General features: G+C 56.1%; 9 protein-coding genes across 9 annotated transcripts; 6 read left to right on the forward strand and 3 right to left on the reverse strand.

Moving 5' to 3' along the window:
- Nucleotides 1-308: 308 nt before the first annotated feature.
- Nucleotides 309-2520, forward strand: IWZ02DRAFT_504264 (high-affinity nicotinic acid transporter; the record flags this gene model as incomplete). Its single annotated transcript, XM_066770354.1, has 7 exons — nt 309-429; nt 474-525; nt 584-708; nt 810-915; nt 963-1561; nt 1614-1748; nt 1805-2520. The coding sequence occupies 7 exons, from the start codon at nt 309-311 to the stop codon at nt 2029-2031; spliced, it is 1365 nt and encodes a 454-aa protein (XP_066626953.1). The 3' UTR covers nt 2032-2520.
- On the forward strand, nt 2370-4906 carry IWZ02DRAFT_429044 (fungal-specific transcription factor domain-containing protein; the record flags this gene model as incomplete). Its single annotated transcript, XM_066765959.1, has 5 exons — nt 2370-2431; nt 2538-2666; nt 2720-3401; nt 3447-3971; nt 4016-4906. The coding sequence occupies 5 exons, from the start codon at nt 2370-2372 to the stop codon at nt 4904-4906; spliced, it is 2289 nt and encodes a 762-aa protein (XP_066626954.1).
- A 1847-nt stretch (nt 4907-6753) lies between these two features.
- IWZ02DRAFT_10449 (uncharacterized protein) lies at nt 6754-9036 on the forward strand. The gene is made up of 2 exons (XM_066761303.1): nt 6754-8510; nt 8626-9036. The coding sequence occupies exons 1-2, from the start codon at nt 7081-7083 to the stop codon at nt 8897-8899; spliced, it is 1704 nt and encodes a 567-aa protein (XP_066626955.1). The 5' UTR covers nt 6754-7080; the 3' UTR covers nt 8900-9036.
- Nucleotides 9037-9255: 219 nt separating this feature from the next.
- IWZ02DRAFT_438920 (heat shock protein 9/12-domain-containing protein) lies at nt 9256-10312 on the reverse strand. The gene is made up of 2 exons (XM_066766748.1): nt 9705-10312; nt 9256-9585 (listed from the first exon to the last, which is right to left on the reverse strand). The coding sequence occupies exons 1-2, from the start codon at nt 9818-9820 to the stop codon at nt 9408-9410; spliced, it is 294 nt and encodes a 97-aa protein (XP_066626956.1). The 5' UTR covers nt 9821-10312; the 3' UTR covers nt 9256-9407.
- A 1316-nt stretch (nt 10313-11628) lies between these two features.
- On the reverse strand, nt 11629-13493 carry IWZ02DRAFT_504290 (Fasciclin domain-containing protein; the record flags this gene model as incomplete). The annotated part of the gene is made up of 3 exons (XM_066770355.1): nt 11629-12457; nt 12504-13017; nt 13186-13493. The coding sequence occupies 3 exons, from the start codon at nt 13491-13493 to the stop codon at nt 11795-11797; spliced, it is 1485 nt and encodes a 494-aa protein (XP_066626957.1). The 3' UTR covers nt 11629-11794.
- Nucleotides 13494-13752: 259 nt separating this feature from the next.
- IWZ02DRAFT_10710 (uncharacterized protein) lies at nt 13753-14911 on the forward strand. The gene is made up of 3 exons (XM_066761337.1): nt 13753-13967; nt 14053-14722; nt 14772-14911. The coding sequence occupies exon 2, from the start codon at nt 14097-14099 to the stop codon at nt 14502-14504; it is 408 nt and encodes a 135-aa protein (XP_066626958.1). The 5' UTR covers nt 13753-13967; nt 14053-14096; the 3' UTR covers nt 14505-14722; nt 14772-14911.
- Nucleotides 14273-16474, forward strand: IWZ02DRAFT_10458 (pyridoxal phosphate-dependent transferase). The gene is made up of 4 exons (XM_066761305.1): nt 14273-14722; nt 14772-15461; nt 15514-15591; nt 15638-16474. Exons 1-4 carry the CDS (start codon nt 14511-14513, stop codon nt 16347-16349), a joined length of 1692 nt encoding a protein of 563 aa, XP_066626959.1. The 5' UTR covers nt 14273-14510; the 3' UTR covers nt 16350-16474.
- A 274-nt stretch (nt 16475-16748) lies between these two features.
- On the reverse strand, nt 16749-17285 carry IWZ02DRAFT_486495 (peptidyl-prolyl cis-trans isomerase-like 1; the record flags this gene model as incomplete). The annotated part of the gene is made up of 2 exons (XM_066769268.1): nt 16749-17204; nt 17253-17285. The coding sequence occupies 2 exons, from the start codon at nt 17283-17285 to the stop codon at nt 16749-16751; spliced, it is 489 nt and encodes a 162-aa protein (XP_066626960.1).
- A 172-nt stretch (nt 17286-17457) lies between these two features.
- IWZ02DRAFT_10796 (C2HC5 finger protein) lies at nt 17458-19606 on the forward strand. The gene has a single exon (XM_066761340.1). The coding sequence runs from the start codon at nt 17575-17577 to the stop codon at nt 19198-19200; it is 1626 nt and encodes a 541-aa protein (XP_066626961.1). The 5' UTR covers nt 17458-17574; the 3' UTR covers nt 19201-19606.
- The last annotated feature ends 593 nt before the right edge of the window (nt 19607-20199 follow it).

Below are 20199 nucleotides of genomic sequence, written 5' to 3' on the forward strand. Positions count from 1 at the left end.
CTGGTCGTCCGAGGAACTGACCAACTGACTCGGTGGTGCTCCGAGACCGTGCTGGCCCCGACGCTTGGGATGGACTCTGCGGCGTGGACCTTCTCAAGTGGACAGTCTGCAATCTCTGCACATCCCAACATTACTATCATCTGTGCCATCTATGCAGCTTCCAGGGCCTGCTGATAACATGAGGAGGCTATAAGCATCTTGGCTCCCGAGTCTTGATTTTTTTTTCTTTATTTTTTTTTTTTTTGTGGCACCAAGGGGTTTTTATCTGACGGTTGCAATTCTGTGTTTTGTCTTGTAGTGCAGCATCAATGCCTTCACATGAGTACATTTCGAAGAGCCCCCAGGGGAGTGAGACAGGGTCCAAGGTCGTCGAGGCGGCGAGCCACATTGACCCTGTCAAGGGAGAGGAGGATGATGAGAAAGTTCGACGTCAGTTTGCTCTCCCCCAAGTTTTGCCTGCTAACCAAGTACAGTGTTTGCCGTCGGGTGCCTTGGCATACTGTACATGCTGGCCAACCTAGACAGGTAAAGTGAATTTTTCGTACTGATTCTAGGACAGGAACGCAGTGTTTACACTCACCAGGAGCAACATTGGCAATGCTCGGATCGCAGGCAGGCCGCAGGATCTTGGTCTGACTGGCAACCAATACGGTGATGCGGTGACTCTGGCTGTATGCCACCTATGTCCCGTTCGAGGCACCTGTTGCCGTCTTGCTCAAGATTATTGGTCCCAAACACTTGCTTTCCTTTTGCGGCCGTCGCCTGGGGGCTGATTTGCCTCTGCACGGGGTTCATTCACAACTGGCAAGCGTTGTACGCTTGCAGGTTGCTCCTGGGTCTTTTTGAAGCCGGCCTGATCCCATGCATCAACGTCTACCTTGGACTGGTGTACAACAAGAATGAAAGAGGCAAGAGGTATGGGGAGCATTTCGACTGCGCAGAGGCAAGGCTCACACGTCCAGGTCATCGGTCATTTTTGCATTCAGCGCTGTCGCGTCGGCCTTTGGTGGAATTCTGGCGTACGGATTGACGCAAATACGTAGCTCGACCTACTTCACCTCGTGGAGAGCGCTCTTCATCTTTGAGGGGGCATTGACGCTCGCATGCGCACCTCTCTTCTTTTGGATTTTCCCAAGCGCTCCGAGGACGGCCTGGTTCCTGAATGACGAGGAAAAGGAGATGATGAAGCTCCGCTACGAGCTCAACCCATACTCTGGAATCGACGAAAAGTTTACGTGGACGGCAGTTGTCCAAGCGCTGACCGATCCCAAATGGTATGCGTTTTGGGTTTTCCAATTCTGCGTCGACGTCTCTCTCTACGGCTTCACGACATTTCTGCCCTCCATCATCCAAGGGCTGGGCTTCAGCTCTGTCAATGCCCAGCTGATGACGGTTCCCGTTTACTTTTGGGGGGCGTGTACGTTCCTGTTCACGGCGTACATGTCTGATCGGACGCATAATCGAGGGTATTGGATTGCTTGGCCAATCGTGTGCCTGATTATCGGTTACGCAATCCTCATCTCAGTGGATTCGGTAGGAGTGCGATATTTTGCCTGTTTCAGTAAGACCGCGTCATCCCACGCCGGAAAGAAGAAGCTGACATGGGCTCGCAGTGACGGTAATGGGCATCTATCCGACGACTGGCATGAGCATGATGTGGCTGCAGGACAACGCGGCTCAGCACTTTAAGCGCGCCACCATGGTTGGCGGTGCGTTGACGCTGGGAAATACGGCTGGAGTGGCCGTAGGCAAGTGGCCTGTGCCGGATTGGGGAGTTTGTCCGCGATTGCTAACCGCATTGCAGGGCAGATCTTCACGACAGAGTCGGGCCCACGCTTCATCAAGGGTCTGTCGATATCGCTGGGGTTGGCAGTGGTGGCGCTGGCCATGGTTGCGAGTCTGATGGTTGGAATGGCGGCTGCGAATCGGCGGCGGGCAGCTCAGCTGCGCAAAGCTTCAGAGGCAGGGCGTCCGATCAGGCCATGTCCGGAGAAGGGCGACATGGATTTGCACTTTGTGTACGGATTGTAAAAAAGGTCGAGGCAAGGATGAGTTCGTTGAAGATACGGAGGCGGCGAAAGAGGAAATCCGGCGGGCCAATTGACCGGAGGACGAGGTGCGGGGATGGCCGGTGGTTGTGGTTGGAACGATGGAGAGAAGAGCATCGCAAGCCATTCGGGCAGCTTCGTGATGACTCGGACGTATCAACTTCGGCATGCGCTATCGCCCTATCATGTTGATTGCGGCGGGGAGTTGGAAGCTGCGTCTTTCTCTGCACGCGGTCCAAGACGTGTATAAGCGGCCATTGTCCTGCAAACGCCGCCATGGACGCTCAACCCTCGCGCAATAAGGCCAGGCAGCCCGCCAAAATGTGCAGCCCGGAAGAAGTCCAGGAACCGCCCACCAAGAAGCTGAGGAGGAGCTACGTCGCGTGTGTTTCCCCAGACTCCGAAGTCGGACCCGTCGCTCAACACCGGGCAACCAACAACTGGAAACTTAGCACTGGACCCTTTTGCTGACTGCACGCCTCATTCCAGCTGCCATCGCTGCCACTCGCACAAGATCAAATGCTCTGGCGAGAAGCCCTGCCGCAGCTGTAGCAAGTCTAACAACTCGGCCCACTGCGTTTACCCAGTCCGAGATCGGAAGGTTGTCATTTCTGAGAGGTTGGCCGCCCGCAAACCGCCAATCGGCACCACCTACTGACCGTGCTACCAAGCTACCTGAAAAAGCTAGAGCAAGAAAATGCCGCCCTCAAGCACAAATCACCTTCGTCCGCGGCCGACACGCCCCCAAGCTCTGAGAATTCCAAACCCCTCTCCCACCAGGATCCCGGCGAAGACACAGACGTCGACGTCGCCAGCGTAGACGTCGCCAATCCCCTGCTGGAAGATCATGCCAACCAGCGTCCAACTTCGTTTGACCGAATACCAAAACCCCTCTATCTCGGTGGCGCTGCATGTACTGCATTTGGCACTCGACTGCGCTACCATGTCAAGGGCGAAGACATGGCTCCGCCCCCACGCCGGGTCGTGTTTTACAAGCACCGCGGACTGCTGCGCATAGCAAACACCGAATTCCAACTGCCCAACAAGACTTATGCCCGCATGCTGGTGCAGGTTGTTCTGCGCTTCATTGGCTCCGACTACCACCTGATTCAGAGGAAGAGCTTCATGCGGCGCCTGGACGAGACGTATTCGGCCCAGACTCACAATGATCCTGTATTCCTCTGCAGGCTTTTTGTCGTCTTTGCTCTCGGCGAGCTGTACTCGAAGAAGACGGCAGTGACGGGAAACAGGAGATCTGTTCCTGGGACGTCATTCTTTTTGCAGGCCATGAACCTTTTTCAAGACTTGCACGAAGAGGCCGATGTCGACTACATCGAGACGTTGCTAGTCATGGTATGTATTGACCATGATCAAATGGATAAAGCTGACGTTGGGTAGTCCTTCTATTCGCACGCTCTCAACAGGAAGAATAGTGCCTACACCTATGCAGGTCTGGCGCTTCGGCTCAGCCTGACCCTCGGTCTCCATCGAAACATTACCTACGACAAGAACATCAGTGCCATTGAAATCGAGAACCGGCGGCGTGTTTGGTGGACTGTGTACACTTTTGACCGCCTCTGCAGCTCCAAACTTGGCCATCCGGTCATGATCAGAGACGAGGACATTGATGCGCCGTATCCTTCTGTGGAGGGCTTGTCATCTGAAGAACGAGAGGAGTTCCTGGATGTTGACCAGCTGTGTGCCAACATCAAACTTGCACAAATCACCGGAATCATTTTGAACCTCATCTACTCCATCCCTGGGGCGCAACACGAGGTCAACTTTGTCCGGAACGTTCACAGGATCTTGACCAGTCTGAAGGAGTGGGACTCGACATTGCCTGCTAGCCTGAGGCTGGACCACACCGCAACACCTCCATACAAATCGCGTTCTGTGGCCTCTCTGAGGCTGCACTTTAATCAGGTAAGCCGTGCAGCAGTCGTACATGTTCGCCGCTAATCTGACAGTGTATAATGCTTACGACCCGTCCAATTCTCCTTTACGTTTTCAAATACCATGTCCGCCCAGCAGGAACCGCATCTTCTCCTAATACCAACCGCCCTCTCTCTCCCATGACCACCGCTCTGTCCGAAGCATGCATTCATGCAGCCCGCAACTCGAACAAACTCCTCGCCCAGCTCTGGATAGACGGAGCAATAGCCACATTCGGCTACTTTGACGCGCACTACATCTTCAGCTCCACCATCGTGCTTCTGATGGCCAACATCCTCAACCCCTCGGAGAGTGACAAGGACGCGATTGACCTGGCCTGGTCACTCCTGCAGTCCATGGCCGACGACGGCAACCTCCCAGCCAGCGAATACTGGGAGCGGCTGGCCCTGCTACAGAAAGACCTCGACGACATGTGCGGCGTCAACAGCCCATCGGACAACCCGATCGGCCCGCCTAGCAGCAACTTTGCAACGGCCATGCAAACCCCGCCGCAGCGCAAGGCCTTGGCCGCACAGCAGGGCTTGAAGCTGGAATCGCAGGTCTCACCAACGTACGCATCAACAGGCCCGCAACCCAATGCTCTCGGTCAGCAAGAACCGGGGGCATCCAGCTTCGCCGCTGCTCCAGCTGTATCAAACTTGCTCAAAAGCCTGTCGACGACCAATGCCGCTGGCAACGCAGACGCCACAGCTGATGGCGCCGCAGCGGCAGCGTCTCCGGCTGCGTACAGCCTCCTCGGCGAGGCAGCAGGAGCGCCGCTGGACGACCCGTACATTCAGGACTTCTTGACGCATCCAGACACAGAGTGGAGTCCAGGGACTCTGGGCATGGCGGGCGAGAGCTCGGTGCCGTGGGGCTTTGCGTGGGAGGCGGGGGAGCTGAAGGGAGGCTTCGGAAGGCTGTAGACGCTCGACTGCATTTATGATCTTTTCCTCCAGCAAAAATCGGAGCATCAAAAGTTCAAAAGTGCAAGAAAGAAGAGATGGAGCGGAGGAGAACGAAAGCCGTACTTTATACCTCTCGTCTCATCAGCATTGGCGTTGTTGGTTGGCGTTCCTAGTGCTGGTCCACTCTAGGTCGGACCGGTCGTCGTGTTGCCGAATGGATAGCTGCCCACCTAGACAGACAAATGATGTCGGTTGCATGTCGCAATTGATCCGTGTAGTGGAGGCCTCTCTGGCAACATGTTTCCGAGCTCGAACGAGGCCAACCGAAGTTAGGTTGTTATCGCACACGTGATTCGAACAAATAGCAGCGGCCGTACCGATCATTGCATCATGGCGGTTGGACGGGGCATGTGCCGAGGAGGAGTAGGTGCGCCGAAGCTCTTGCTGCTAGTCGTGGTACACGCGTGCAGCAAAGTGGGAGAGGGGAAAGTGCCTCGAGGATTGGGGTGGTGAGGACAGGGAGTATTTCAGCCCACTTGGGATGTAGAGGTTATAGAAGCCTTCGGGCGTCGGGAGGAAGCATTCAAAGCCTGCGGTTTTGACGGCTATGACTGTGAAGATCGAGCAAATCTCAGCTCAGGGCTGGAGAGGAACCGGTTTGAGCGTCGTGGTGTCCTTGAGCCTTGAGCAGCCCATTCATGTGCTCTATCGTTGTCTGACCACCAAGTACTCTCTACTCACCAACACCTCCCCACTCTAGTCCCCGACCATGAAAGCAAAACATTCAGCTGCAACTGCGCTGCAGTGCAGGCCGATGCGCTGCATTCAGACAGTCAGGTCTGCATCAATGCCGCACACACATGAAGAAGTGCAGAACAACAGACGGCGTTCCGTTGTTGCATGGCGTCGCGTCATGCGTGCCTGAGCTGGGCTGAGCTCCCGCCTTGCCTTGCTGACTGACTGACGTGCATCAGGTACCTCAACCTGTACCTGCAGCCTGACCTGACGGTGGAGTAGCCCATCGACCGAGCAAGGATAGCGACATGAGGTGACTTGACCGAGTCGCTCAATGGCAAGATGGAGACCGGCGACGCGTAACAGAGGCCATAACTCGGGGCGCAGCATTGCCTTGGTATCTAACCAGGCCATCTGCTTGCTCGCATCCATCCACGCAGCTTGCCTGCACCAACAAGACAATCAGTGGCGAGGAGGCGACGAGAAGACCGAAATGGAAACGCGTCGTCGACGAGGGAGACGCTGCCAGGCGCTGAGCTGGCTAGCTGGCCAAGGTAGCTGGCTGGTTGGCTGGCTAGCTGGCGATCGTCACGTCGACGCAATGGGGGGATCCCTCGTTGGTAGGGCTGGCGGGCTGGGTTCGCTGGCCTCATACTGGCACCTCGCTGGCTTGCTGGCCTTCTCGGTCTTGTCATCTGCAGGCGACATCCAGCACCCAGGGTGGCCGGTGTGAGTGTCTGGTGTTGGCGGTCAACCCAAAAAAAAAGACAAGACTGCGTCGCGGCACGGGCTCCCCAGCTCATCAAGGGGGCAGAGTCAGTGCGACCCCATGCTGGCGGCTGGGGGGGCTTCTCTCTGAACGACTTATCCTGCCATCGACAAGAAAAGGAAGACGCAAGTCGCACGCGCAAGCAAGAGGGGATCAAGCAGATCAGGTTCCCCAATGGCGTCAATGGTGTTCGGGATGTTCACGGCGTTCTCGTGCTTCGTCTTGGTGTAGGGCGAGCGTGGGGCAGACTGGCGGTGGACACAGGACCAGACGGCTGTGTGTTGTTTCATCAACAACACCCCCGCCACTTTCCAGCCAGTGCCAGCCAGCGAGGCCAGCGGAACATGGCGGCGCGGCCATGACCATGATCCGCTGGAGACTGGGGGGCGGCGGGAGCTGATGATTTACTTGGCTGCTTGCTTCACCGCTGTTGTACCTTTTTTTTTTTTTTTTTCTTAATTTCGTTCGTCATCAGGTTCTTCTCCCCTCTTCTTGCTCCATACTTCCTGAACGCCGTCTTTCGTTCCAGAAGTTCCGTTCATCTGTTATATTTTCGGCTCGTCAATCGCCTTGCCATCAGATCAATTGCGTTGTCTACCTTCGTTTCTCGGCCAGGCGACGATAGACTTTGTCGACTACGACGCACGCATCGGACCAACCATACGTACCGGCACGCTCTCTCGCGACAATGGTCGTGGCAGTACCCACCATGGCCTCATCTCACGACACCCGGCTCGTCGACCGTCTTTATGCCTTTGCTTCTGCGCTCCCCTTGCAACATCTCAACAAGCCCGTCCCGCACTTCCTGCTCGATGTCCACGACGCCGTGATTCCGCACATTGAGAACCTGCAATTGAGCCTTGAGGAGCGAGGATGGGCTTCTGTCGCTCTTCCAGCATATCTTTCCACGCTTCAGGCGCGTCTGGCCATTACCGGTCTCATCATTTCCTTGACCATCTTTTTGATCTCGGCGGCGTTGCCGCGTGGGAAGAAGGGCGAGACTCAGAAGCAAGAAGGCAACACTAGACAAGAGGCGGGAATGAAGACGAAGGCAGTGGAAGAGGTGGTTGGCGAGATCGGCGTCGAAAAGCAAGAAATCAGGGGTGGGGAAAAGGTTGAAGAGTTCAAGCTCGAGCGGGAAGAAGAAGAGGTCAAGCTCAAGACCCAACCCGTCCCAGCCAGCCCCAGAACCGCCTCAATCACATCCACCTCCATCGCCGCCGTCATCGAGAACCCCAGCACTCCCGTCCCAGCCGAAGCAACCCCTGCCTCGCCCCCTTCCGCGCCTGCGACCACCACACCAGCCAGTCCCGTCCCCGTCTCGCAACAGGCCTCCAACAGCGACGTCGACCCGCGCAGCCCTCGTCCCGCGCCGTCCACCACTCACCGCACCTCGCCCATTCGCACGCGCAGCTCCACGTCCTCGATCCCCGTCCGCGTCCCAACGACGCCGGCGCGCGCCAGCTCGTACCCAACCGCCATCAACACCGCCGTCAACCACACCCGCCATGCTAGTACGCCGATCGCGCGCACGGCCACGTCGCCAACCTCCCCCGCGTCGGCCAAGGTCGTCGCCGCGTCGTACGCGTGGGTCATGAGCGAGGACCTGGAGTGGGACGACCGCGCCGGCGGCAGCAGCGACGAGACGGGCGAGCACTCGGACAACTCCAACTCATACTCCGACGACGACGACGACGACGAAGACGCAAAAGACCACGCCAAGGACAGCGACTCCCCCCACTCGCGCCGCAGCCTCGAAGACGAGCTGCAAGCTGCCGGCTACAAGGGCGCGGCGGCCGGCGAGCTGGACGATTCCGACAACGACTCCGACGTCTCCGAGGCGCGCGAGCAGGAACAAGAGGACAAGATGAACAACGGCGCGCTGCACCCGCGGCGCCACAGCCACACGTCGGACATCGAGGCGCGGTACGAAGCGTGGAGGAAGACGCGCAGCGAGGGCGGCGGCGGCGGCCACCACCACAACAACAGCAGCAGCAGCACCAAAGCAACGTCGTCGGCACTCGGCAGCGGCATCATCGGTATCGGCGGTATCGCCAGCGGCATGGGCGGCATCAGGAAGACGCGCTCGCACCACTCGCGCAAGGACAGCGTTCTGGAGTAAGTTGCCTAGCCTACCTTACATATACCTACTATGTAGCTGCAGTGTAAACGCCCTTTTTTTCTTTCGACCCTCCAAAAAACCGCAGCGTTGATCTGACATGTATTCTTCCAGGAATCAAAACAACAACAACAACAACAACAACAACAGTAGTCCCTCGACTGGTCGCAGCAGCCTGTCCATGTCGACCCGCAGCATGACGCGGCACGCGCTGCTGCAGCGCAAGCGGAGCAGCGCGCTGAAGCCGTGGGCGCGCAAGCGCAAGGAGGATTTTGGCGAGTGGTTGAAGAAGAAGACGACGACGACGACGGCGGCGGCGGCGACGAACGCGACGAATAATGGAACGACGACGACGACGGCTGCTATCACGTCTACGACGAAAGAGTAAGATAAGAGTATGACCAGAGTAAGGAAGAGAACGGAAAGGAGGGGGAGGGGAGAGGATGATGTCATGTTTTTCATGTCCTGTATGATTTGTTTTGTCCTTCCTGTTCAGAGTCTGGGAGCAGTGCGGCTACTTGTATGATTTGCTTGCTATTGTTATGATTTATGATTTGGAGGCGCGTAGATTTGTTCACAGGGTGTTGGAGATCGGATTGATTTGTTCTGTGGTTGGAAGAATACTGGTTAGAAAGGGAGAGGGTTGAGGTGAGAGAAGGAGGATGAACGGTAATGTCTCATACAACGACACGGTCAAACAAAGCAAAAATATCACATCACATCAAATCAACCATCAAATCCAAGTGAGAGAAAAAGTTCATTCCCATTCCCACCCACCAAACCCTCTATTTCTAGACGGGTATCATATCAGAGAGGTAGTAGTAGAATCCCGTTCCCATTTCCGCTCCCATTCCCACTTTCCCAATTCATCCATCATGCTTCTCGTGTCACCAGCTTTACTTCTTGCCGTTGATGGTGTCGGCGACGGACTGAGCCAAGCCGCCAACCGTCTCCTGCGCGCTCTGGATGTAGCCCTTGCTGGCGTCCGAGGCGTCGTCGGAGCCGCCGCGCACCTTGTCGGCCGCCTGCTGCGTGGTTGACTTTTGGTCGTTGGGCTGGACGGCGTCGGCGGCACTGCTGGGGCGTTAGTCGTCGTCTATTCACCTCATGATCGTGGTGAAGATGGAGAAGAAGAAGAAGAAGAAGATGATGATGATGATGAGGGGAGGAGTGAGAGAGCAGGCTGGACGTACCGGTCAGCGGTGCCCGTGATCGTCTCCTTGGCCTTGTCGAGCGTCGACTTGGACGAGTCGGGAGTGATCTTCTCGGTGACCTGGTCGGTGACGGACTTGCGGCCTGCGTCAGACATGATTGCTGATTTTGGTAGGTAGGTAGGTAGGTAGAAGAAGAGTTGTTTGGTGTTTTGGTTTGTTGGTGTTGTGAGGTTGGTTGAGGTTGGTTGATAGTGGTGATGAGGAGGGGGGGGAGACGAGACGCCCTCAGCTCTTTATGTATCCCTCGACTGGCCGCCGCCGCTTGCCTGTTCCGTTCAATGATTCCTGTCTAAACCAGCCCGGTAGGTAGGTAGCCCAGTGCTTGTGATGGTGGAGGGCAGGTCCTACGTCATCAATGGGAAGAGCTCCTCCTGCCCTTCTTTGGTTGGCCACCAACACGGCCCCGCCATGGACGGACTGCCGTGGTGCTGAGTGGGCTGCGCGCGGCATGATGGTCCACCAGGATCGGAATGCTGGCCCTCCCATTCTAACATCTCCTTGATTCCTCACGATTCGCCCCGCCGATGATGGTATGTGGGATTCCAAGTAGCTGGTACGCGGGGGAGCCGGTCTACCTGTGTTACGCTGTGGCTGCGGCGCCCGGAGCCTTTCTACGTCATCGTGGCTGACCTCACTGGCTCAAGCAAGCCCTGCATGGAAGCTCCCATCATCGACAAGTTCTTTGACGATGATGATGCATTTTCACTTTTGCATCACGCCCGCCCTGCTGCTGTGACGCAGATTATCCACATGTTGTTTCGCAGCATTCATGCAGCAGCACCCCTGCCAACCACCACGGACTTTGTTGGACGGCGGCGGTTGCTCCCGTCGTCCCGCTCCACCACGGCAAAACATGCAGACACCCTACAGTACATACGCACGCACGCAGTGCACTTCAAGGCGTCGGGTCCATCTTTACCCGCAATGAGCCACGTTCCTTCGCATCACATGCTGTGGCGCTTCTCTCCCGACCGACCGTCCTCCATCGCGGGATGAGCAGGAGCATCGCAACCCAATCCTGGACCCTCTGGAATGCCTGCGGCGTCATCGCCATGACATCACAAGCCTGGCTGGGCTCCTGGGCGCCGTCAATCGAGCTGGCTGGCTAGCTGGCTGGCTAGCTGGCTGGCTAGCTGGCTGCACGTCCTCCTCGGCTTGTCCACTTTCCCATTTGCATTCGCCATCATCGTGTGCGGAATGCCATGTCTGGCTGGCTGTCTGATTGTGTGAGCCCCTCTCGACACTTACCCCTTTCTTTGCCCATCAACAACAACCGGCTATTAAAATGCCATTGTTGCCCGTCCTTGCTCGGCCTACCTTGCTTTGCCTCGACTTGGCTCGGCGTCGAATGGGGCGGCGGTGCAGTGTGCACCCTGGGACGCCCTGGAACGCGGGGCAGAAAGCTGCTGCCCCCCGCCCACGGCATCGAACCAAGGGATTTGATCTCGATCTACTCCCGACGCGGATTAGTGATGGGAGTAGCTCGTCTCGCCATCAGCAGCAGCAGCCAGTGCCGCCCGCGGGGCGACAGCAGTAGCTTCCTGGCTGGCTGGCTGGCTGGCTTGACTTGGGTCCACAGGAATGGGCTTCCAATTGAATTCATCTCCCATCCTCGGTGCCACTATTGCTGCGAACAGCGAGTCAATGGCGTCATCACCAGCTGCATGAGAAAAGTGCTGAGGCATGCAGTGAGAATGTCGCGATACTTTTGCACGCTTCCTGCATCGCGGGCACGTGATTGCACCTCTGAAGCTGGTTGCAGACTGGGGCAGGGTCTTGGGCTCCGTAAATGCCGCACAAGAGGAGCTCTCGTACGGAACCATGGCGACCTTCCTAACCGGCATGTGAAGGTTAAGTCGGAGATGAGTAATTGGAAAAGAGATTAGATCGGACGACCATCGGACGAAACATGAACCCACTTCAATTTGGTGCTACTCCAATGTGATTACGAAGGAAATGCGAACAGCTGGTCAAAGATGGGGAGTACAGGGGAATAAAGGAGAGGGTGGAGAAAAGTAGCAAATGAGTGTCAGCACATGAACTTTTAAACGAGACTTTGGCTTTTTTCATTAGAGCTCTTGCCATTCCTCGTCTTCGACCGACTCCTCGTGCTCGACGTATGGCTCCAACCTGGCCTTGAACTCGTCGACGCTCATCTCCTCACCCATCCAGTGCTCCGACTCAGGCTCGCCCTCGGCACCTTGCTTGGGCGGGATCAGCACACTGCTCACGACTTGAATGACGCCGTCTTTGGCGATGCCATCCTTGATCGCGACGCGCGAGAAGCCGTTGACCCTGATCTCGATGAATGGACCGTGCCTGCCAACGTCGACGGACAGAGCACGGTCATCAAGGAGCGTGGGCAGGTCAAAGTGGTAGATGCGGCGGGTCTCAATGTCGCCGACTGGCTTCGTGTTGTAAAAGGCGTCCGAGTACAAGGTCTGGTTCAGCACGACGTGGTACTTGAGAATGGCCCTGAGGTACTTCTCGCCGTAGTCGGAGAAGAGGAAAGCGTTGATGCGAGGGCCAAGCTTCTTGAACGCCCAGTTGGAGGGCGCAAAGAAGGTTCCACCGAGATGGGCAGTCTCGTTGAGGGCCTCGAGTAGGCCCGTCTTGGTCAGGCCAAGTGAGAGCGTGGAGAACTCAGAGGGCAGGAGGCTAATAATCTTGGTGACCTCTGGCGGCGGCAAAAGAATCGAGTCAATGGCGTGAATGACACCGTTGGAGCCAAACTAAACTTGTCAGCGGCGTTCAAATTTGTAAAGAGAAAGAACCCACAATGTCGACAGCAATGATGCGGCTGTAAAAGTTGACCGTCAGCCCCTTGAGTCCAACGTGGAGACTCAGCCTCTGGGGCTGGGGCTCTTCGCCGAGTTCTGGCTCATTGTACAGAGTGGGGATAGTGTACGTCTTCAAGACACGGCCAGCAGGGTAGAGTTCTCCCGAAACGTGATAGGTCAGCAGCTTCTTGATGAACTCTTTGCTGGGCTCGTGTCCCTTGGGAATCTTGTCAAAAGCCTTGTCAGTCGGAGCAAAGACAGTAAAGTTTGCCGTGGTTCCGTTGAGCAGCTGCACCAGGTCAGGCTCGTCGTTGATGAGCTTGGCCAGCTTGGTAGTGTATTTACTTTCCGCAATCAACTCGTAGACCGTCTTGTTTGATGGCTCGTGCGGCTTCTTGTGGCCTCCATGCTTTTCACCTTTCTTCTTGTCCTTCTTGTGATGCTTGTCAGGGTTCGGCGGACCATCATGGTGGTGAGGAGGAAGAGGGACGTCGTCGTCGTCCTCGAGAATACTGAATTGGTGGTGGTCACCTTTGTGGGGCGGCGAAGGGAATGGGCAGTCATGGGCCTCTATAAAGCCCTCCGGAGGCGGAGGCGGCTGCTTGGGATGGTGCTTGCGGGGCGGACGACCATCCTCAAAAAGAGGACGCGGTGGTTGGCCCTGAAGGTGGTGTGACAACCAGCTGCCAATGTCGCGAATCCTGTCGCTCATATGGTCGTCGGTGTCGACCCATTTGGCCACAGCATTGTCAATGGCATTCTTCGACTGCTGCACAGCATCCCTGAGACCGAATTCGACAGCCTCGAACTCGTCATATGTATCGTCCCAAACATTCTTGACTTGGTCCTTGAAGTGGCCAGAGTCGGGGTGCGGAGGTTCCGGAACGGGGGGTTCGGCCTCCACGACGACGTCATTCCACACTGACTCGTCGGGAATGACCAGCGCGGAGCCCAACGCGGCGAGCGATAAAAGACCAGCAACCTTCATGATGGTAACAAGATTCTCGAGTGTTGATGCGGAGAGGATCTGTCGAACAGACAGATGAGGAGACAAGTACCGCAACGGATGGCGGAGAGGCTAGGGTCCGATGGCCAAAGTCAATGACGGAACGACGGACCCCGGCGTCTCGGAGTTACTCCATAGGTAAGGAGCGTCTGACAGAGAACACGAGCTGGCGCTACAGGCGCCGAACAACGAAGCGGGGAAGATTGATTGGAGGATGGAATGCTTGCATTGTGGAGTCGAGTTGCTGCAGCCAGGAATTGTTGTGAAATTTCAAGCGAGTTTGCGCTGACGATGGAGCTGACGACTTGGGTACTCTCGCTGTCAAGCAGAAATGAGCACCCATCGACGTCCCGCAGAATGTCTCGAGGTACGAGTTGCGGGCGTCGCCACGATGGAGTCAAGTTTGGCGAGGAGAAGCAGAGCTGGAGTATAAGCTAATGGATTGGTTTGTAAACTGTAGGCGTACCAGCAGGCAAACGACACAAAGTGGGAGAACAGGAAGAGCGGGAGAGTTTCGCACTTGATTGGCTGATGGCGACAGGAATCACCGCTCGCCGACATGAGTGATGGACGGGTACGTACAACATGGCGGGGGCTTTAATTACCATTACCTTGTCCTTGTGCGGAACTCTGCCAAGGCTTCCCAAAGTCCTTTTCTGGTCGTTTTCCACATATCGAGAGCAGACTCGCAGGGCGGGTTCTCCCTGGGCAGCGGGGAGGGAGTGTGCTTGTGGTGAAGAGACTATGGCGTCACTCAGCCCTCACAACACCCGGAAGCCCCCATCCGTCACAAACAAGCTTCACCAAGCTTTGTGTGCTCCAGTGAAACGCAGATCGAGATCACGTCCACCCACGTCAGAGTGCCCTGTTTTTGACCCTGACCTGAGCCACGGGTTCCTGAATCCTTCTATCGCTCTGTTCGCTGCTCTTCAATTCACTTTACCGCTTCTCACAGCTCCCAGTTGCTCACCCACTCCTTCAATTGATCCTTAGCTCATCATGGCCGGTCTCGCAAGACACATTGACCCCGACGACCTCGTCTCCAGGCTCCATGACCACCCTGCCCATCACCGTGGATTCCACACAAGCAATGCCGTCTCCCACAACACGCCCTACTCCAGCCGCTATGCTGCCAACACCGAGCTGTCCAAGTTCAGGATTCCCCACGATGGTGCTCCAGCAGACACGGTACATCAGCTTCTCAAAGACGAGTGAGTTCCATCTTTCCGCCTTTTGAAGCTCGGCCTGACCATCATTCAGACTCGACCTCGATGGCCGGCCAAACCTCAACCTTGCCTCGTTCGTCGGGACGTACATGGAGCGTCAGGCAGAGGAGCTGATGATCGAGAATCTGTCCAAAAACATGTCCGACGCCGACGAGTACCCCGCAATGATGAACATGTACGCCTTCTCCGACTCACCCACTCGCAACAAGCTAACCAAACCCAGGCACACTCGCTGCGTATCCATCCTCGCTCACCTGTGGGGCGTTCAAAAAGGCGAAAAGGCCATCGGAACAGCGACGACGGGATCCTCAGAGGCGATCCACCTAGGAGGCCTCGCCATGAAGCGGCGCTGGCAGGAAGCCCGCACCGCAGCCGGCAAGGACACGTCCAAGCCCAACATCATCATGGCCGCAAACGCCCAGGTCGCCCTCGAAAAATTTGCCCGCTACTTTGAGGTCGAGGCGCGTATCCTCCCCGTCAGCGCCAAGAGCCGATACTGTCTCGATCCGGACCTCGTGCGGAAGAATATTGATGAAAATACAATTGGTGTCTTTATTATTCTCGGCTCGACGTATACGGGGCACTATGAGCCTGTCGAGGCCATTTCCAAAATTTTGGACGAGTACCAACAAAAGACTGGGGTCGACATTCCCATCCACGTCGATGGCGCTTCAGGAGCTTTCATTGCACCGTTTACAAAGGCCAAGGCTGGAGATCAGAAGTGGTGGGTTCAGCTTGTGCCGATTGTGGGAATGAACGCTGATCGTAGTCGCCAGGAATTTCGAGCTGCCCCGCGTCAAATCAATCAATGTGTCTGGCCACAAGTTTGGTCTCGTCTACGCAGGCGTTGGCTGGTAAGTCGCCTGAAGCTCACCTGTTTCTGTCTGCTGACTCCATCAGGATCATATGGCGTGACGAAAAATACCTCCCGAAGCACCTCATCTTCGAGCTGCACTACCTTGGCGGTACTGAAGAGTCGTACACCCTCAACTTTTCCCGCCCAGGAGCTCAAATCATTGCCCAGTACTACAACCTCATTCATCTCGGCTTCACCGGATATCAAGCAATCATGGAGAATGCGCTGGCAAATGCCCGTCTCCTGAGTCGGGCACTAGAGGAGACGGGGTGGTATGAATGCATCAGCGACATACACCGCCAAAAAGGAGATTACGAGTATCGCGAAGGCCAGAAACCCTTTTGCGACGGCGAAGACAGCGGCGCCTACAACGCCGGCCTGCCCGTCGTGTCGTTTACGCTGAGCCAGAAGTTCAAGGAAAAGTACCCGCACGTCAAGCAAGTGGCAATTAGCAACCTGCTACGGGCGAAGCAGTACATTATCCCAAACTACCCGCTGCCGCCAAACGAGGAAAAGACTGAAATCCTTCGCGTTGTCGTTCGTGAATCCATGTCGCTGGACCTGCTGGACAGGCTCATCACCGACATTTGCTCCGTGACTGAGACCGTCATGCAGAGCGACACGATGGACTTGTCGGCTTGGCAGCCGACTAGCTCGAGCATTGAGAAGAAGCATGGGAACCATGGCCTGGAGGCTGGTGAAAGACACAAGGCGCGCCGGCCAATGCACCATGGTGTCCATAGGTCTGTTTGCTGAAGGGACTTTTCCGCAATGGCGTGTTTTGTTTCTAGTGTATCGAGGTGCAACGACCGAGCTGGGATGGAGATGCTCGTGTAGCACGTCCGGACAAATAAGTTGATTCGGTAGCAGCTGCTCTTAGATCTGTCTCTCAATCCATCTCGTCCATTCAAGTCTGGAATATCTCGCTCCGGTTCTGGAGCTAGGCCTGTCCTTTCCGCGTGTCATTTCCAGACATGTGAAAGGGCCACTTGAGGCTGCCATTGCATGATCAAGATGCGGCGTGTCCGTGACGAGTCCGACCATGATTGCAGAAGGGGCTCCTCGATCAGAGATCCGCATCAGAGCAGACCGTATGCCGCTGGTGCTCTCGGTGTTGCCGCAAATCGGGTATCTTCAATCCAAATCTCCTCAATTTTACGCACCGTCCTCCTTCTCCACCTCCCACGCTTTGACAATCTTGACCTCCTCCAGTGGTCTGTCTTCGCGATCTGTCCTCACCAATCCCATGCGCCTAACCACAGCCATGCCGCTCTTGACGCGTCCGAAAATGGTATGCTTCCCATCCAACCAGGGCGTAGGCGCAAGCGTGATGAAAAACTGCGACCCATTCGAATTCGGACCACTGTTGGCCATGCTGAGCACGCCGGCGCCCGTGTGCTTGAGCTGCGAAGAAATCTCGTCTTCAAACTTCTCGCCGTAAATGGACGAGCCGCCGCGGCCTGTGCCCGTTGGGTCGCCCGTTTGGATCATGAAGTCCGGGATGACGCGGTGGAAGACGACGTTGTTGTAGTAGCCGCGTTGGGCCAGCGTGCGGAAGTTTTGGACGGTGCGCGGCGCGTGGGCTGTGTAGAGCTCGACTGTTACCGTGCCCTGGAGCTGGTTAGATGCAATATTTGGAGAGTCAAGAAGAGTTCGTACCATTGAGGTCTCAAGGGCGACTTCGGTGGCCATGATGGGCAGGTCCAACGGGTATCAGCAAAGATGGATGGTGGGACAGAATGTAGAGTCGCTGGGGTGTACTGAAGGTGTTGGAGTTGATGATGAAAGACGTGGCCGCGTATTTACTTCAATTGCACGGACCACATCGGCATTTCGTCACCGGCGGTGTCTTAATCCGTCGAGTCTTAAAAGACTTGACTTGAACAACATTCTTTGCAGTCTTGAGCAGAGCTGGATTTCTAGAAATTCCATACGGGATACTACTACAACTTCATCCGTTAAGAGCTGAAAAGTCGCGAAGATGGATCTCACCACATGGGCTTTGCCCCAGCTTGAACGCCTCCTGCCTTTGGATCAAGAATCGCTGAAGCAAATCATCACTTATACCGACACGCTGCCGCGCGAACAAGCGGCAGATCACTTGAAAAATCTGCTGGGCGACTCCCCAAAGGCTCTCGAATTTATTTCTGGTTTCAACTCACGCAGAGGACCGCCGCCGTCGGAGGCAGCTCCAGCTGGGGAAGAAACAGGAGTGCCAAAGCCAAAGCCGCGGCAGAAGAAAAAGGCAAACATCCACCAGTTGCCTCCTAGACAAGTCCAACATGCGGGTAATGTCTCGGGGGCCTACATGAAGAGGGATGAAGAGAACTACATGTCTGGAAGTTCCAAGTCGCGCAAAGATCAAGATGCCGTCGCCAATGCTCTCCAGCTCCAGGAAAAGCCGGACGCAGTCAAGCAGCCCAAGGCTACCAACACTCCTTCTTCGGCGAACCCGCGCGTCTACAAGCCTCCTCCCTCAGCATCAGGTCTCCTCATCTCCGACTCGCTCCCTTCCTCCAAGAACAACTCGCGCACAGCTTCTCCCGCCCCAAAGGCCAAAACCAAAATCAATATCGCCGGCGGCACATCCATGAAGGGCCAATCCTCAGTCGTCAACGACCTCGACTCGGCGATCCGCGCTCTCGAAATTCAAACCAATCCGTCTTTGTCGTCCAATTCAGCAGAAGAAAACGCCAAGCGTCGCTGCAATTGCATGGCCACCCGACATCCGCTCCTCGAAGCTGCACCCAACTGCGTCAACTGTGGAAAAATTATCTGCGTCAAAGAGGGTCTTGGCCCCTGCACTTTTTGCGAGAAGCCGTTGCTTTCGCAAGCCGACATTCAGTCCATGGTGCGCATCCTTCGCGAAGAACGGGGCCGCGAGAAGATGGAGGCAAACAACGCCTCAAATCGTCGTGCGCAGGTTTCCAAAGCCCCACGACCCTTTTCAGGCAAGACTTCTCTCGCAAGCCCGGGCGCGAGTGCACCGTCCTCAGACTCCGAGGCCGAGGGCTTGCGCAAGGCGCAGGAGCATAGAGACAGGTTGCTAGGTTTCCAAGCCAACAACGCGCGGAGGACACGCATTCACGATGAGGCCGCCGACTTTGACACGCCCGTCATGGGCACCAATGTGTGGGCGAGTCCCCAGGAGCGCGCATTGCAGCTGAAGAGACAACAAAAGGTCTTGCGCGAACAAGAATGGGCGGCGCGGCCCGAGTATGAAAAGAGGCGGGTGGTAGCCAGCATCGACCTGGCTGGAGGCAGAGTGGTAAGAAAGATGGAGGCCGTCCAGAGGCCAGAATCTCCGGATACCGAAGATGATCTGGACCAGCTTGATATCCCGCAAGACTCTGCCGGTCCGTCAGGCGGAAAAGCTGGTGGGGCGTTTAGTAGGAACCCTTTGCTGGGAGGTCTGATCAGACCAGTGGCAAAGGTAGGAGGTTCCGAGGAAAAAGGCAAGCAAAAGGAAAGGGAAAAGAAAAGCACGTGGAGGAGAGTGCAGGACGATTCGGACGACAATGAGCAATGGATCCTGGATGGTGGGGCCTATGGCGGGAAGACTGATGGAAGAGTCTTGGGCGCAGAAGAACACGCTTCTGGTCCATGAAGCTTCCAAAGTCGGACGTTCACTTGATCGCATCCATTTGCGCCTGAGCGCCACTCTAGGTTGGTTGCAGTGGAGTTTGAATTTTGGCAGCACAGGCGGCGACCACGCGATTGGACAGGAGTCTCTCCGCAACTGGAACCGTCTCTCAAAAACAGAGTCTCTTTTTACGACACTATCCTCAGCGGCGGACGCTCCGGGACATCCCGTCTCCATCATAGTGCCACTAATCAAATCACCAATTTCTGACCGTTCAACCCGAGTGCGACCAACCAGATTTGACTCGTGGCAATGGAGCTCATTCGTCCTGCACTTATTTTCTATACAGCGCACAGTTGCATCTTTCGAGATCGACCTAGGCCAACACTGCTGCCAATCAGATCATCAACCCACAGGTTTCTTGCGCTGCGCGTCGACCCACATGCATTACGCTAAACCCGCTGCTCTGCAGTAGCACCTTGACGATCCAGCACGACGAACCACCTCGAAAACCATCAAGGCATTCTTTCGCTGATTGGAGGAGATGAGTTCACTGAACGCCGTATTTCCTGCGACGCAAAAGTCCAGCTGACGCGCAACCTGGTGTTCATTCCAGGCCGATCAGCCTTTCTCCAGTCACGGTGGACCCATTTTACATCACCGGCATACCAACATTCCTCAGGTCCGCCTTCCTGGGCTCCTAAAGTGCCTGGCATTTAGGAGATACGAACGCTGGCCCGATAGCAACCTCGGCCCTGCTTGGCGCCAACAAAAAAACGCGCTCACGACATGTGCAGCATCTCTTTTATCCTGCGCCCGCAAGGTCGCTGGCTGGATGGAAAATCCTCAAGTCGCGCGTGGCGCTCGCTCTGGACTGCCGGCTGCTTACTCGTTCTCGGTGCACGAGGAGGCCGACGGACAAGGATACGCTTCGGGCACATCTGCACGACATGCCGGCTCGGCACGAGGAGACCTTCCGAAACGGGAACAAAGTCGGACGAATAGCGATGCCCGCACACCACC

The sequence above is a fragment of the Phyllosticta citriasiana genome (genome assembly GCF_038021145.1).
Source record: "Phyllosticta citriasiana strain CBS 120426 chromosome Unknown IWZ02scaffold_1, whole genome shotgun sequence".
Lineage (NCBI taxonomy): Eukaryota > Fungi > Ascomycota > Dothideomycetes > Botryosphaeriales > Phyllostictaceae > Phyllosticta > Phyllosticta citriasiana.

Coding starts and splice junctions, on each gene's coding strand:
- IWZ02DRAFT_10449 (XM_066761303.1), top strand. CDS start 7,081: ATGGTCGTGGCAGTACCCACCATGGCCTCATCTCACGACACCCGGCTC. Junction 8,511..8,625: donor CGCAAGGACAGCGTTCTGGA/GTAAGTTGCCTA, acceptor GTATTCTTCCAG/GAATCAAAACAACAACAACA.
- IWZ02DRAFT_438920 (XM_066766748.1), bottom strand. CDS start 9,820: ATGTCTGACGCAGGCCGCAAGTCCGTCACCGACCAGGTCACCGAGAAG. Junction 9,586..9,704: donor ATCACGGGCACCGCTGACCG/GTACGTCCAGCC, acceptor ACGCCCCAGCAG/TGCCGCCGACGCCGTCCAGC.
- IWZ02DRAFT_10710 (XM_066761337.1), top strand. CDS start 14,097: ATGGCGGGGGCTTTAATTACCATTACCTTGTCCTTGTGCGGAACTCTG.
- IWZ02DRAFT_10458 (XM_066761305.1), top strand. CDS start 14,511: ATGGCCGGTCTCGCAAGACACATTGACCCCGACGACCTCGTCTCCAGG. Junction 14,723..14,771: donor CATCAGCTTCTCAAAGACGA/GTGAGTTCCATC, acceptor ACCATCATTCAG/ACTCGACCTCGATGGCCGGC. Junction 15,592..15,637: donor GTCTACGCAGGCGTTGGCTG/GTAAGTCGCCTG, acceptor TGACTCCATCAG/GATCATATGGCGTGACGAAA.
- IWZ02DRAFT_10796 (XM_066761340.1), top strand. CDS start 17,575: ATGGATCTCACCACATGGGCTTTGCCCCAGCTTGAACGCCTCCTGCCT.